At 43.6% G+C, this 17,912-nt stretch overlaps 1 protein-coding gene across 1 annotated transcript in view; it reads right to left on the reverse strand.

Moving 5' to 3' along the window:
* Window positions 1-17,912, reverse strand: part of LOC126427975 (C3 and PZP-like alpha-2-macroglobulin domain-containing protein 8) — an 829,074-nt gene that overhangs the window by 126,696 nt on the left and 684,466 nt on the right. The window contains exons 15-16 of the mRNA XM_050089861.1: window positions 15,973-16,167; window positions 10,222-10,494 (exon numbers count right to left, since the gene is read on the reverse strand). Coding sequence (XP_049945818.1) covers window positions 10,222-10,494; window positions 15,973-16,167 — 468 coding nt within the window. The remainder of the gene's footprint in view (window positions 1-10,221; window positions 10,495-15,972; window positions 16,168-17,912) is intronic.

Raw genomic sequence — 17,912 nt, forward strand, 5'->3', positions numbered from 1 at the left:
TTAAACGGGAATGACATGCTACTTCTCTTAGTACTTAGCGCTGGTGTAAGATTTAGAAATTGATTTCTGTTCCAGAGGGAAAGCTATGTAGTGCTTATTTTAACGTAAATAACAATCCACTCTACAGTAACTATTCACAAGGGAACCTCCCCATCGCACACCCCTCAGATTTAGTTACAAGTTGGCACAGTGGATAGGCCTTGAAAAACTGAACACAGATCAATCGAGAAAACAGGAAGAACTTGTGCGGAACTATGAAAAAATTAGCAAAATATACAAACTGAGTAGTCCATGCGCAAGATAGGCGACATCAAGGATATTGTGAACTCAGGAGCGCCGTGGTCCCGTGGTTAGCGTTAGGATCTGCGGTAGGAGAGGTCCTTAGTTCAAGTCTTCCCTCGAGTAAAAAGTTTAATTTTTTATTTTCAGACAATTATTATCTGTCCGTCCGTCCGTCCGATGCGAGGTAAGTGCGCCGTAGTATGGGGACGTTACACCTAAATGGAAAAATTTCAAAACATTAGTAAAATATGTTTTGACAGAGTATAGGGAAAACTGTGCGACTGTGAAACTGTTGAATTCATTTGTTGCAGTTTATGTGACAAACTATTATGTTTTCATCACTTTTTTGGGAGTGATTGTCACATCCACAAGGAAACCTAAATCGGCCAAGATATAAGAATCTTTTTACCCATTCGCCAAGAGTACAACTTAGGTAGGTCGACAACATATTCCTGTCATGTGACGCACATGCCGTCACCATTGTCGTATAGAATATATCAGACGTGTTTTCCTGTGGAGGAATCGGTTGACCTATGACCTTGTGATCAAATGTTTTCGGTTCCCATTGGAGAGGCACGTCCTTTCGTCTACCAATCGCACGGTTTTGCGGTGCGGTCGCAAAACACAGACACTAAACTTATTACAGTGAACAGAGACGTCAATGAACGAACAGACAGATCATAACTTCGCGAAAATAAAAAAGTAAACTTCTTATATGAGAGAAGACTTGAACCCACGACCTCTCGTTCCGCAGCGGCTCACGCTAACCACAGGATCACGGCGCTCCTGAGCTCACAATTTCCTTGATGTTGCCTAACGTGCACATGGACTACTCAGGTTGTATATTTTGCTTATTTTTTCATAGTTCCACACAACTTCTTCCTGTTTTCTCGATTGATCTGGGTTCAGTTTCTCAAGACGTATCCACTATGCCAACTTATAACTAAATCTGAGAGGGGTGCGATGGGGAGGTTCCCTTGTCAGGAAATGTCAGGATGGTCCCTCCTCTGTAATCTGATGGGACCGAAGACCTTGCTGTTTGATCCCTCCCCCAAATCGACCAATAACTAACGAAACTAAACTCCATCCGAACAGGCTTGGAAGGCTCAACGGTACCGACTGGTCACCGTGTCATCCTCAGCCCACAGGCGTCACTGGATGCGGATATGGAGGGGCATGTGGTTAACACACCACTCTCCCGACCCAAACTCAGTTTACGAGACCGGAGCCGCTACTTCTCTATCAAGTAGCTCCTCAGTTTGCCTCACCAGGGTTGAGTGCACGCCGCTTGCCAACAGCGCTCGGCAGGTCGGATGGTCACCCATCCAAGAGCTAGCCCAGCCAACAGCGCTTAACTTCCATCATCTGACGGGAACTGATGTTACCACTGTGGCAATAACTACATACAGGTTTCTTTTTAAATGTGTTAGCGAAGACACAAGAAAAGTCAACTTATTTCTGTGGGAGATGGTGTGAGGTGAGCACGAAATGATATTCCACCTGTACGAAAGTCTTTTCAAAACAATTCTTCTGGTCAATTTAACTTCATGTTATGTACGAGTCCTGAAGCAAAGCTTTGTATGATATAAGGTAAGTCAATGAAGTTGTTGTTGTCGTGGTCTTCAGTCCAGAGACTGGTTTGATGCAGCTCTCCAGGCTACTCTATCTTGTGCAAGCTTCTTCATCTCCCAGTGCCTACTACAACCTACATCCTTCTGAATCTGTTTAGTGTAGTCATCTCTTGGTCTCCCTCTACGATTTTTACCCTCCACGCTGCCCTCCAGTACTAAATTGGTGATCCCTTGATGCCTCAGAACATGTCCTACCAACCGATCCCTTCTTCTAGTCAGTTGTGCCGTAAACTCCTCTTCTCCCCGATTCTATTCAATACCTCTTCATTAGTTATGTGATCTACCCGTATAATCTTCAGCATTCTTCTGTAGCACCACACTTCGAAAGCTTCTATTCCTTTCTTGTCCAAACTATTTATCGTCCACGTTTCACTTCCATACACGGCTACACTCGACACAAATACATTCAGAAACGACTTCCTGACACTTGAATCTATACTCGATGTTAACAAATTTCTCTTCTTCAGAAACGCTTTCCTTGCCATTGCCAATCTACATTTTATATCCTCTCTACTTCGACAATCATGAGTTATTTGCTCCCCAAATAGCAAAACTCCTTTACTACTTTAAGTGTCTGATTTCCTAATCTAATTCCCTCCGCATCACCCCACTTAATTCGACTACATTCCATTATCCTCGTTTTGCTTTTGTTGATGTTCATCTTATATCCTCCTTTCAAGACGGTATCCATTCCGTTGAACTGCTCTTCCAAGTCCTTTGCTGTCTCTAACAGAATTACAATGTCATCGGCGAGCCTCAACGTTTTTATTTTTTCTCCATGGATTTTAATACCTACTCTGAATTTTTCTTTTGTTTCTGTGGTGTCACCGCCAGACACCACACTTGCTTGGTGGTAGCCTTTAAATCGGCCGCGGTCCGTTAGTACACGCCGGACAAGCGTGTCGCCACTATCAGTGATTGCAGACCGAGCGCCGCCACACGGCAGGTCTAGAGAGACTTCCTAGCACTCGCCCCAGTTGTACAGCCGACCGCTAGCGATGGTTCACTGTCTACATACGCTTTCATTTGCAGAGACGACATTTTAGCATAGCCTTCAGCTACGTCATTTGCTACGGCCTAGCAAGGCGCTATATTCAGTTACTATAATGACTTCAAGAATGTATTCTGAACAGATAATATTGTGAATCATGTACCGTCAAGAGCGACGTTCATCATTAATGGATTAAAGTTAAGTATCAAACTAATTTCGTCCACTTTCTGAATTCTCATTCCTTGTCATGTTCCAGACCTCACGTCAGTATAGTTCTTCCCTCCTCACGCCAGCCTGCGTGAGCTAAAACGCGTGCATTTCGGCCTCCACGAGTAACACGGTGTTGGCTCTTCTGCCAACACAAAAGTTTCCTTTACTGCTTGCTCAATATACAGATTGAATAACATCAGGGGGAGGCTACAACCCTGTCTCACTCCCTTACCAACCACTGCTTCCCTTTCATGTCCCTCGACTGTTATAACTGCCATCTGGTTTCTGTACAAATTGTAAATAGCCTTTCGCTCCCTGTATTTTACCCCTGCCACCTTCAGAGTTTGAAAGAGAGTCATTAAAGCTGTCATTGTTATAATATTTTCAGACTAATATTGGTGTCATAAAAGATGGAGCCTGTACCATCAGGTTTCTACACTGGACTGGAAAGAATCATGTGAGGTCCATCACCTCATCAGTCCGTATTTGAGCACCATCGCTTGTTGTCATATCGGGCTTCCACTTCCACTCTGGGCACTTACAGTGTACTATTGGCGTCCTGTGGTAGGTCAACACCGTACGGAAGCACACTTGTGCTCAAAAAGAATATAACAGAACGATATTTTCACTCTGCAGCGGAGTGTGCGCTGATATGAAACTTCCTGGCAGATTAAAACTGTGTGCCCGACCGAGACTCGAACTCGGGACCTTTGCTTTTCGCGGGCAAGTGCTCTAGCACTAGACTTCGAGTCTCGTTCGGGCACACAGTTTTAATCTGCCAGGAAGTTTCAAATCATCGCACACCCCGCTGCAGAGTGAAAATCTCATTCTGGAAACATCCCCCAGGCTGTGGCTAAGCCATGTCTCCGCAGTATCCTTTCTTTCAGGAGTGGTAGTTCTGCAAGGTTCGCAGGAGAGCTTCTGTAAAGTTTGGAAGGTGGGAGACGAGGTACTGGCAGAAGTAAAGCTGTGAGGACCGGGCATGAGTAGTGCTTGGCTAGTTCAGTTGGTAGAGCACTTGCCCGCGAAAGGCAAAGGTCCCGATTTCGAGTCTCGGTCCGGCACACAGTTTTAATCTGCCAGGAAGTTTCAAGAATATAACATCTTGAACGACTAGAGATAGAGTGCTCAATTCACAGGACGTTTACATTAGCATGTTCTGCAGAAGTGATTAGCATTTTAATCACCTAAGTTCAGCATGTGTCCTGATAACTTGGTCCATGTGTGATGGCACTGATGCGTATAAGGTGTGAATTGTGTCGTGTGGTATAGCCATCCATGCTGCATCCACCTGGTTCCAAAGTTCGTCTGTGGTGATACGCACTGGGTCACAGCACTGCAGCTGTCATTTCACCATATTCCAAACATTTACAACTGGCGAGGAGGCTCACATCCTGTGACAACAAGAAGGCACGTGTTCGTGCAGCAGCAAGTGGTCGTGCACTATCTTGCTGAAAAACTGCGTCTGGGATATTGTGCAGAAAATGTATGGCTACGGTTCAGAGCGTGTCATTCATGTACGTCATACTGGTCACAGTGCCCTAGGCACACTCCAACTGCGATGTGTAGTTGTACCCAATAGGTCGCCATGTGAGAAGGCCTTGAGTTGGCACTGTATGTCTTGATGCCAATGGAGTCACTGTGATGCCACTCCCCCTATGTGCACCGAACCGAAGTGCGGCCACATTTTCAAAGAAAATCCTGGCCCCAGTGATGCCGCTCCATGCATCATTGCTGCCTAGCACACTACTGGCCATTAAAATTGCTACACCACGAAGATGACGTGCTACAGACGTGAAATTTAACCGACAGGAAGAAGATGCTGTGATATGCAAATGATTAGCTTTTCAGAGCATTCACAAAACGTTGGCGCCGGTGGCGACACCTACAACGTGCTGACATGAGGAAAGTTTCCAACCCATTTCTCATACACGAACAGCAGTTGACCGGCGTTGCCTGGTGATACGTTGTTGTGATGCCTCGTGTTAGGAGCAGAAATGCGTACCATCACGTTTCCGACTTTGATAAAGGTCGGATTGTAGCCCATCGTGATTGAAGTTCATCGTATCGTGACATTGCTGCTCGCGTTGCTCGAGATCCAACGACTGTTAGCAGAATATGGAATCGGTGGGTTCAGGAGGGTAATACGGAACGCCGTGCTGGGTCCCAACGGCCTCGTATCACTAGCAGTCGAGATGACAGGCATCTTATCTGCATGACTGTAACGGATCGTGCAGCCATGTCTCGATCACTGAGTCAACAGATGGGACGTTTCCAAGACAACAACCATCGGCACGAACAGTTCGACGACGTTTGTAGTAGCATGGATCATCAGCTCGGAGACCGTGGCTGCGGTTACCCTCGACGCTGCATTACAGAGAGGAGCGCCTGCGATGGTGTACTCAACGACGAACGTGGGTGCACGAATGGCAAAAAGTCATTTTTTTCGGATGAATCCAGGTTCTGTTTACAGCATCATGGTGGTCGCATCCGTGTTTGTCGTCATCGCGGTGAACGCACATTGGAAGCGTGTATTCGTCATGTATCACCAGGCGTGATGGTATCGGGTGCCATTGGTTACACGTCTCTGTCACCTCTTGTTCGCAATGACGGCACTTTGAACAGCGGACGTTACATTTCAGATGTGTTACTACCCGTGGCTCTACCCTTCATTCGATCCCTGCGAAACCCTACATTTCAGCAGGATAATGCACGACCGCATGTTGCAGGTGCTGTACGAGCCTTTCCGGCCACAGAAAATGTTTGACTGCTGCCCTGGCCAGCACATTCTCCAGATCTCTGACCAAATGAAAACGTCCGTTCAATGGTAGCCGTGCAACTGGCTCGTCACAATACGCCAGTCACTACTGTTGATGAACTGTGGTATCGTGTTGAAGCTGGATGGGCAGCTGTACCTGTACGCGCCATCCAAGCTCTGTTTGACTCAATGCCCAGGCGTATGAAGGCCGTTATTACGCCCAGAGGTGACTGTTCTGGGTACTGATTTCTCAGGATCTATGTACCCAAAGTGCGTGAGAACGTAATCACATGTCAGTTCTATTATAATATATTTGTCCAATGAATACTCGTTTATCATCTGCATTTCTTCTTGGTGTAGCAATTTTAATGGCCAGTAGTGTATGTTTCTACACATTCGCCAAAGGTACGTGGAGATGTGGACAACGCACAGGTAACTCATGCCACTCAAAACGGCAATGGACTGACACCTCTGATAGTGGACAATGTGTTACACTGTTACACTGCAAAGGAGAAGGCAGATCTGTCTTGCAAAGCCATTTGGATAAGGTGTCGATCTTCTCTTGGGGTGGTCTGGTTGGTGCGACCTGACCCACCTCTTCATGTTCTACGTCCTCCTGTGAACCAATCTGCATACACCTGATACACTGCCAAAACACTTTGTCCCACAAGGGCAGCAATTTCCAGGATCGATGCATCACATGCTCTCATGCTAATAATGCACCCTCTTTCAAACTCACTAATTTCGTGGTACAGTTTGCACATACAACTGCGAGGCATCCAGCACGTCTGCTCAAATCTGAATGATCCATTACCTTTGGTTTACAGCGACGACGACAGCCACAGGCACATTTTACTGGTACGTGGTGCTGCACCGCTATATCGATGTTGACGTTGTACCTGCGGTCCGATATGTTTCAGATGTTAGTCACTTCTACAGAACATACTGGGTGATCAAAAAGTCACTATAAATTTGAAAACTGAATAAATCACGGAATAATGTAGATAGAGATGTACAAATTGACACATATGCTTGGAATGACATGGGGTTTTATTAGAACCAAAAAAAAAAAAAATACAAAAGTTCAAAAAAGTCCGACAGATGGCGCTTCATCTGATCAGAATAGCAATAATTATCATAACAAAGTAAGACAAAACAAACATGATGTTCTTTACAGAAAAAGCTCAATATATCCCCCATCATTCCTCAACAATAGCTGTAGTCGAGGAATAATGTCGTGAACAGCACTGTAAAGCACATCCGGAGCTATTGTGAGGCATTGGCGTCGGATGTTGTCTTTCAGCATCCCTAGAGATGTCGGTCGATCACGATACACTTTCGACTTCAGGTAACCCAAAAGCCAATAATCGCACGGACTGAGGTCTGGGGACCTGGGAGGCCAAGCATGACGAAAGTGGCGGCTGAGCACACCAAACGACGCGCGCAAGAGATCTTTCACGCTTCTAGCAATATGGGGTGGAGCGCCATCCTGCATAAACCTCTTACGTTGCAGCAGGTGTTTATCAGCCAGGCTGGGGATGATGCGATTCTGTAACATATCGGCGTACCTCTCACCCGTCACGGTAGCAGTTACAAAACCAGAATCACGCATTTCCACGAAGAAAAAAGGCCTGATAACGGTAGATGTGGTAAATCCAACCCATACCGTGACTTTCTCGTCGTGCAGTGGAGTTTCCACGACAGTTCTAGGATTTTCGTTAGCCCATATTCTGCAGCTGTGGGCGTTGACAGACTTTCGGAGCGTGAAATGAGCTTCGTCGGTCCACAACACGTTACTCAACCACTCGTCATCTTCCGCCATCTTTTGAAACGCCCACACCGCAAATGCCCTCCGCTTCACTAAATCGCCATGTAAAAGTTCATGATGCTGATGGATTTTGTACAGATAGCATCGGAGGGTAGGCCTCAGTGCCAACCAAACAATACTGTATGGAATGCCGGTGCGACGTGCGACTGCACGAGCGCTGATTTCCCCGTGCATAGACGAAACCGCTACAGTCTCCATTTCTTTCTGAACTGTCTCATCTGCATTACGCCTTGTGCTCGGTCGGCCACTACGGGGTCTATCGTCTAAACAACCCGTGGCTTCGAACTTCGAAATCGTTCTCGCCGCATTTGTCAACGGACCTAACCTGTTCGAATCCCCTTCCTATGGCTATAGGATCGTAACGCTGAACTGGCACATTCCCCTTTTCTGATAATACAGCTTCACTAAAAGCGCCTTTTCAGGTAACGTCAACATGCTGCGACTGCTGGCGCATCTGATTCTCTCTCTCATTACAGCTCCTTTTATACACGATTGTCATGCGCAGTCACTGACGTTTTGCTTTCCAGCGCCATCTGCCGGACATTTTGTGAACTTTTGTATTTGTTTGGTTCTAATAAAACCCCATGTCATTCCAAGCATTTGTGTCAATTTTCACCTCTCTATCTACATTATTCCGTGGTTTATTAAGTTTTCAAATTTATACTGACTTTTTGATCAGCCAGTACTTCTGTACATCTCCTGTGAACGTTAACGTCCTGCCTCTAGTTGCTGAAAGTATTCTTTTTTTTTTTTGAATGCGAACATTTTTAGGTTAGGCTTTACCGTGACTGTTACTGACATTAAATGAAACAAGTTCACTGTTACCAGTCACCGTTTTATTTATTCCCACGACGCGTTTCGAAGGTTTGAACCTCCATCATCGGGTGGATTTACATTAGTTACTATTACATTTGTGTGTGTGTTGTGTTAAGATTTTTGGAGGAACTAGTGGCACTGCCTAGTGGAGAAACAAGACACTATTTCAGAATATGGTTTAGGATTATTTTTGACAAAAATGTCTAATGGTAAACATTAAATAAGTAAACCAGAGTACCTCCAGTGGTCACAGGTTCCTTTTGCTGTCGTAGCACATCACATGTATACTGCCACATTTGTAAACAAATATGGCGTCTGCAATCAGCAGGGTGCAAGGTTCGTATAGCAGAAGAGAAGACATAACCGCAAAGTGCGAAGAATATACATCATAACAACATTATTACAGAATAATTGTTTAAAGCATATGGAGGTGTTTGTTTTGAGGTGTCGAATATATGTGTGTGTACTTCAGGTGGTATATAAATCCAATTTTGACAAGTTAAAACAGCTTAACATTCGTACTCATTTATACAATCAGGTGAAATGTCAAAAATGGCTTAAACTTCATACTTGTTAATAACAATTAGGTTAGATGTTACAGACTTGAATTACAATGATCATATTGGCTACAGCAGTAAAATCATACATAGATGACACTCTTTGATTGGGATTAATAAACAGATGTGAGGGGCTGGAGGCAGAAGGAGAGGAAGAGAGAGAGAAAGTGTGTGTGTGTGTGTGTGAGAGAGAGAGAGAGAGAGAGGGAGAGAGAGAGAGAGAGAGATAGAGGGAGGGAGGAAAGAGTGATTATATGAGAGCAAATATTTACTTGGCACAGAGTCTTAAGATTACATGTTGCACATATTAGCTGCCTAAAGGTTGGGGTAATACATTGGTTAATGCTATAAAATATGCAGATAGATATACATTGTGCCAGTAGTTGATGTACATACAGTTTTAAGCTGACAAGGGGTACAAGTTGTTGGTGTGATGAATTAACTGTGAATGAGGTCAATCTCTTGTACTCTTGGCAACTTTTGCTGTTTTAACTTGTCAAAATTGAATTTATATACCACCTGAAGTACACACACATATATTCGACACCTCAAAACAAACACCTCCAAATGCTTTAAACAATTATTCTGTAATAATGTTGTTATGATGTATATTCTTCGCACTTTGCGATTATGTCTTCTCTTCTGCTATACGAACCTTGCACCCAGCTGATTGCAGACGCCATATTTGTTTACAAATGTGGCAGTATACATGTGATGTGTTACGACAGCAAAAGGAACCTGTGACCACTGGAGGTACTCTGGTTTACTTATTTAATGTTTACCATTAGACATTTTTGTCAAAAATAATCCTAAACCATATTCTGAAATAGTGTCTTGTTTCTCCACTAGGCAGTGCCCCAGGTTCCTCCAAAAATCGTAACACAAGTCACACACAAATGTAATAGTAACTAATGTAAATCCACCCGATGATGGAGGTTTAAACCTTCGAAACGCGTCGTGGAAATAAATAAAACGGTGACTGGTAACAGAGAACTTGTTGTTTCATTTACTTTTTTTTTTTTTTCCTGAACATGAGTGTATATTCTAAAGTCCCCACGTACATGGCCCCTATACCATCAACATCACGTGCTATAGGAACCAATGTAGCTGTGCTGTGCTGGAGCAGTGCAGCGTGCTATGCCACGTACCGTGCGGCCCTCTGGTGAGCCACGAGACGTCTCCCAGAGCCAGCAGGTAGGAGTCGGGCCCGGCACCTCTACCGGAAGACAGCAGCACCATGGCGGCCGGCTGCGGGGGCGTGTCTCCACCCCCACTGCCAACTGCGCCCCCAGCGCCGCCCCCGCGCTCCTGGTCCGCCCCCGGCGCCGCCGCTCGCACTTCCAGTACGACGCCGGCGCGGTTCCGCGGAGCTGGCAGCCACTCTGGCTGGAAGTCCTCCAGAGTAGACACCACCAGTTTCTCTGAAAGAGTGCGAGGTGCACGTGAGTATCAGCTGTTGACATGTATCCGTTATATGTCAACACCCATTCAGGTTACTGTAAATATGAACCACTCTTCTGGGTGAGAAAATATTTTATTGTTGCCAACCTACATAGGGGGAAATGATCATTGCAGTAAAGTAAAGGAACTGCTACAGAAAGCCTGAAGTGGTTCCAAGACCCTCTGCCAGGCTTTTAAGTGTCAGCTGCACTGCAGAGTAGCCATGAAGATGTACATGCTTATTCCAACATTATTGGTGAACAACTGTTGCTCTTTCTAGATCTCTGTGATGCATTGTCAGAGTTCCTTTCAGCAGGTATAGTGTAAGATGGCAAGAACTATGCCGCTTACATGAAGTCATTAAAAATCACGTAACTCACGTTGAGCGAACAGTAGGGCTGTACAAAAATGACTGACAAGGCACAATGCATCTTGTAGAGGGTATAGTATGGACATATTGGAACAATTTATGTTGGTTGATGGTTTTAAAGTAATTCACGCCACATGAAAACTTTGTGGAAATGCGTCGATTTACTGGAGGCTAGTTTATCCCACAGAAATATTCAGACCTGACCGTGGCCATGTGGCGGCGTGTGGCTGGGGAGTGGCGAAAGGAAGCGACAATAGGCAGCTTAGGGTGGCTCAAACACTGAGAAAGCAGTAACAGGGCACGGCCTCCAGCTGCCTTAAGATGAGTGACAGTGAAGAGGTGGTTAACCCCATGCTGGTGAACCGGGAAGCAGACAGAAAACTTGTACGCCTGTTGATAAATGTCCGTTGTCCCATTTTCAGTGAAACATGCGAGAAAGCCACGCAAAGCTACGGTGGAGCGGTCAACAAAGGCTGAAATGTGTGTGTTTGTGACTATAGCAACTTCACGCTGAATTCACGGTCCGGAGAGTCGGAAGTAAATCAGGTGAAGAGCGACAGAATGAAATACGCCGGCCTCCGATGGGAACATAGGACCAAGGAATTTGAAGTACTCTCCTGGGAGTCAGAATTTCAGAAAAATTGGTGTTTTGTGCAGACACTAACCGTGACAGGTGGCCTGGGAGGAGCTAAATAGCAGAAGTTGAGAGAAAAGGAAATTTCGTGGGAATTTGTTCACTTCCCAGAGCAGGTATTGCTCTGCAATTGGCGTAAGTGATTTTGCTGGAAGGGAAACTGAGGCGAAGAGCAGACTGGGAGAAGACTCTGTAGAGGTCTTCCATTCCTAGCTTGCCTAGAGTGCGGACTTGGCGTTCTTTACTCAGCTTGCCTGAGAGAGAGTGAGCATCTCGGCAGTTTATGACTTAGCAAACAGAACCATTGAACTTGAAGATAGAAAGTTTTCGTTCAGCTATGTACTGAGCAAGATAGCTAGGAGTGAATAGATGAGCACAGCCTTGCAGCACCACAAGGTCGGCCGACATCCACACAACGACGCCGCCTCGTCATGCTGAATTCGGTGATATTGTGCCTGCTCTGGCTTGAGTTAGGCCACTGATTAATTTGTTGGATCACGTCGGCAAAGTTTCCATGAGGGTTTCATGGGCCATGTATTGTAGAATTTTTCTTGCACTTCGCATTACGCCTGGGTCAGTCGATAGGAATTTATTTTGATTTATCGCGGTTTACTCCATGTAAACGCAATTTATTCCCACTGCCTGTTAGGAGAGTCATGTAATGTGATGATTGAAGGTCGTAAGTTAAAATAAATTTGTGCTAATCGACTACATCTGTTTTCAGTCAAGTAGTTGAAACCCCAGATCACTTTCTTAATTAATTTTATGGTCAACATTTGCATCTGGTGTTCAATAGCTGAATATAACAACAATGTGCACACCTTTTTAATTAAAAAGGGATCGATTCTGAATCTATTAATGTCAACATTGCCACCACAGTTCAATCAGGAGTCACAGGGCCTTATTACTTTCTTTGCATTACCCAATATTGCGGCAGTTTTGCACTCTCTGTTGATCTGTTAGTCAATTAGCTGGGGTGAACACACGCCAAAGCCAGACAAGTGATGGGTGGGGTGTTACAATTGGTCTGTTCATTAAATGTAATATGCCATTGATAAACTCATTTCTCCATTTTTGTATGCCAGATTCATTCAGTTTGTTATACAGGGTCGTCCATTGATAGTAACTGGGCGAAATATTTCACGAAATAAGCATCAAACGAAAAAATTACAAAGAACGAAACTCGTCTAGCTTGAAGGGAGAAACCAGATGGCGCTATAGCTGGCCCGCTAGATGGCGCTGCCATAGGTCAAACGGATATCAACTGCGTTTTTTTAAATAGGAACCCTCATTTTTTATTACATATTCGTGTAGTACGTAAAGAAATATGAATGTTTTAGTTGGACCACTTCTTTCGCTTTGTGACAGATGGTGCTGTAATATTCACAAACATATTGCTGAGAATTTTCGACAAACAGTTGGTAACAGGAAGGTTTCTTAAAATACAGAACGTAGGTACGTTTGAACATTTTATTTCTGTTGTTCCAATGTGATACATGTACCTTTGTGAAGTTGTCATTCCTGAGGATGTCGTACAGGATACCAAGCAGCATATATATAGCACACGCCCGTTGTGCATTTTGATCACAATAGCCATACATCAACACGATATCGACCTTTTCCGCAATTGGTAAACGCTCCATTTTAACACGGGTAATGTATCACGAAGCAAATACCGTGTGCACTGGCGGAATGTTACGTCATACCACGTACTTACACGTTTGTGACTATTACAGCGCCATCTACCACAAAGCCAAAAAAGTGCTCCAAGTAAAACATTCATATTTCTTTATGTACTACACGAATATGTAATAAAACATGGGGGTTCGTATTTTAAAAAATGCAGTTGATATCCGTTTGACCTATGGCAGCGCCATCTAGCGGGCCAACCATAGCGCCATCTGGTTTCCCCTTCCAGCTAGACAAGTTCCGTTCTTTGTAGTTTTTTCGTTTGACGCTTATTTCGTGAGATATTTGGCCCGGTCACGATCTATGGACCACCCTGTATACAAAATTGAAAGTAATCTTCGGTGAAATGAAAAGAAAAGACATCAACGTTAATAGCGCAAGAGAAATTCCACTGTTAAATGCAGACGAGAGACTGGATAAATGGAGGAGTACATTGAAGACCTCTATGAATGGGAGAAAAGTTCTGTTGAGGTGACTCAAGAGGAAATGGGAGTCGTTATGGAAGACATGAGGGATCTAGTATTAGAGTTAGAGGTTTGGAAGACTCGCTCTCAAACAAGGTAGAAGACATAGATCATTTGGAATTTCAAAAATCGTTAGCGAAAGTGACATCAAAGCGGCTATTCAGTTTGGTATGTAGTGTCTTTTTGTTTGAAGATATACTATCAAACATTCGCAGAAATATCATCCAAACAGTCCTGAAGATAGTAAGGGTAGATAAGAGAGAGACCTATCGAATAATCGGCAAGTTCTCATGCATTCAACTTTATGACAAGAATAATATACAAAACAGATAGCTAAGGAATTATTGGATGACGATCAGCTTGGCTTTAGGAAAGGCATTGGTCCTAGAGAGGCAGCTCTTGTTAATGGAACCATGAATTAAGAAAAATCGAGACAATTGTGCAGAATCTGTCGACCTGGCAGAAGCGTTCGACAATGAAAAATGATGGAAGATGTTCGAAATTCCCAGAAAAGTTGGTGTAAGTTAATGGGAAAGGCGAATGCTATGCGGTATGTACAAAAACCAAGAGGCAGTAATAGACCAAGAACGATGTATTCGGCTTAAAAGGCATGGAAGGGATAGAGACTTTCACTTTTACCGGTATACACTCTGAAGAACCAATATTCTAAAATAAAAGAAAGGTTCAGCAAAGGCATTAAAATTCAGTGTGAAAGGATGTCAGTGATAAGATTTGCTGATGATATTGCTTTCCTCAACGAAAGCCAAGAAGAATTAAAGAATCTGTTGAATGGATAGAACAGTGTAATGACTACACGATATGGATTTAGCTTAATCTGAAGAAAGACGAAAGTAACGAGATGTGGCAGAAATGAAATTAGCGATAAACATAATATAAAACTTGATGGCCATTTGGTTGTTGAAGTGAAGGAATGCTGGTACCTTGGAAGGAAAATAAGACATGATCGTTGAAATAAGGAGAAAATAAGAAGCAGACTAGAACAGGCAAAATAGGATATTTCTGGCGAATAAGAAGTACGAGTTTATAAGCACCAAACATCAGCCTTAACTTGAGGGAGAATGTATATCTGGAGCACAGCAGGTTATGGAACTGAACCATGGACTTTGGGGAAACAGGATACGATGTAAATTGCAGCGTTATAGAAGTAGTGATTGTATCTGTTTCGACATCTTAAATAAACTCACATTCGATGATCTAACCATGCAGGCTCATAAAAGCTGAGCAGCGACCACCTGATATTTCAAACAATATCTTACGCGCCACTGCGCAGAACACGAATTGTTCATAAATTGTATCAATAGAGATACTATGTGTTTCTTATTTTTTGACAGTTGAAGAATTGTAATCCTCTTCTGTTATCACAGTCGTGATATTTTTTAAAGACGGCGGACACGTATGTGGCGTGGTCTGCAATCACTAATTAGTTATTACAAAATATTAATATTGTGCAGTGCTACGTAAGGATTTATGTGTGCAGCTAAGATGAAATATCGAAAATGTTAAAGGACTTTATTTAAGCAAACAGCCAGAAAGATATAAAATTGAAATGTACGGAGCCTATTGTTATCAATACTGACTAAGGTAATTAAATTGGTTATTGTGCTCTCAAATGCTATAGTGCCTGCTTATTACTTAAAGTATTTCTGTGCTACCCATCTCCAATTAATGGTAACAGAAATAACGGTGTTTTTATAGTTTTCATACAGCTACCAGGGGCCGATTGCATGTCGGCAAACGCCGTAGTTAAGGCAGAAGGCGCATTCCTATTTACCTTGTTCATGATTTAAATCCAACTTCTTTTAGTATGTGGTGTAGTAAAGCAAAAAAAATTTCCAGCTCTGTCTGGTCCCTTCGGTTTCCCTGTTGGTAGTTGCTATGTCTCATATCCGGTCGTGATCGAACATGATCATGACACAAATAAATTAAGTGGCAATGCGAACTCTGTTCTTTATCTTGAGAATGCTACGCCTTCTGCACACGACTTCAGGTGACTTATAAACTATCACATACAGTACTTAAGTGTTTGAAAAGCCTTTGCTCTTTCCACCAAGAAGTGGTGCAAAACTCACAACAGATTTCTGAATATTGACGAGTTAATAATAAATTAATCAAAATATAAATATTTTTAAAAAAGGAAAAAACACCACACGCTTTAGAAAGATGTGGAAAATAAGCTAGACTGATATGATTAGAAGTGAGATGAAGAGGTAGGCACAGCAAGCTGAAGTCATGTCTGATCACATCTAAGCAGAAAAAAGCATGAAATCAATGTGTTACTGACCATTGGCGCAGAAGTAGGCGCTGTCGGTGGTTGTCCGGCGGAGCCCCTCTGGCGTGACCAGCGTGCTAGCTGAGCGTGTCACAGAGGCAGACAGCGCACTTCTGCTCCCTGTGCTGCCCCCACTGTGCGCTGGAGACGTGCCATTGCCGCCCCCGGTGTCCCTGCACGAGTCTCCACCATATCCAGACACTTCCACTGCAGGATAGAGGAACTAACGTAGAAGTGAGACACAGAGTTTCCTGGTAGGGTCGCCAGTTGCTCATTTCGAATGCAGGAGAGGCTCTTGTGAAAAAGGTTCCCTGATTCCTGTCTTCTCTATGTCTAAGCCCATGTCTGCACTACACATGCTACCATATAGTGGCTATGTAGTCTTCCAATATTATTGTAGTGGGTTTGATCGAGACCATAATGAATATCAGTTGAAAGAACAAACCACTGTAACCAGCCATATTTATATGTCATTCCATTATGCATATCAGATGATTATAACTACATCAGGTTGATTTACCTCAATCAATAAGGAAAGCACTAATTGTTTTAGGAATCTTGAGCAGCCTTTCCCCACCTCCACCCCCAAAAACAAAGGCTGACACACACACACACACACACACACACACACACACACACACACACACACACACACACCAAGTTAATATACGAATAATAAAAATCGTGTATATAGCAGACTGAAGTGACGAGCAAAAATTTGTGCCAAGGCCGGGACTTGAACACAGGCCTCCTGCTGGCTTTGCACAACTGCTTGGACTACCTTAGCATGCTTCCCTCCTCAAATCTATGCCTAGGTTTCTGGCATGATCCTCGTTTATTTCGATACTGAGGTGCTATTCGAATACAGTTGGAGAGTCTTTATAATGCTGCTCGAGTTTAGGAGGAATACCAAGTGGGCTGAGGGGTGAATGAGAATCTGGATCAAGGAGGGATGCAGAGTAGATAGTTCATCCAGTTGCACAGAACCAGTGCTCTAGAGTGGGGTAGTGGTTACCACATCTGCCCAGTGAGGAGGAGACCTGGTTCTGAATCCTAGACTTGGTACAAATTGTCATTTGTTACTTCTGTCTACATATTTGCATGTCTGAGACTTGAAAAAGTTTCCAGAACCATATACTTTCATTTGAGTAAAAAGAAGTAATAATTTCTAGTAATGTTGTATGAAATTTGCTACAGTTGGCACTTGTTAATTACTAAAATGAAACCTTTGCTTACTTTCTAAAACGAAATCTTTGTTTAGATCAGTTTAGGGAATGTGATGTAAATGTGACTGGAAAAGCAGCCTTTGAGCACTGAAAGGTATTTAAATTTATTTCACTGTTCACCTATGTGATAGAAACGTGCAATATACAGGGCAGTCCATTGATAGTGGCTGGGCCAAATATCTCACGAAAAAAGCATCAACCGAAAAAACTACAAAGAACGAAACTCGTCTTGCTTGAAGGGGGAAACCAGATGGCGCTATGGTTGGCCCGCTAGATGGCGCTGCCACAGGTCAAACGGATATCAACTGCGTTTTTTGAAATAGGAACCCTCATTTTTTATTACATACTCGTGTAGTACGCAAAGAAATATGAATGTTTTAGTTGGACCACTTTTATCGGTTTATGATAGATGGCGCTGTAATAGTCACAAGCGTATAAGTACGTGGTATCACGTTACATTCCACCAGTGTGGACAGTATTTGCTTCGTGATAGATTACCCGTGTTACAATGGACCGTTTACCAATTGCGGAAAAGGTCGATATCGTGTTGATGTATGTGCTGTGTTCAAAATGCCCAACGGGCGTGTGCTATGTGTGCTGCTCGGTATCCTGGACGACATCATCCAAGTGTCCGCACCGTTCGCCGGATAGTTACGATATTTAAGGAAAGAGAAAGTATTCGGCCACATGTGAAACGTCAACCACGACCTGCAATAAATGATGATG

The sequence above is a fragment of the Schistocerca serialis genome, chromosome 12, assembly GCF_023864345.2.
Source record: "Schistocerca serialis cubense isolate TAMUIC-IGC-003099 chromosome 12, iqSchSeri2.2, whole genome shotgun sequence".
Taxonomy (NCBI): Eukaryota; Metazoa; Arthropoda; class Insecta; order Orthoptera; family Acrididae; genus Schistocerca; species Schistocerca serialis.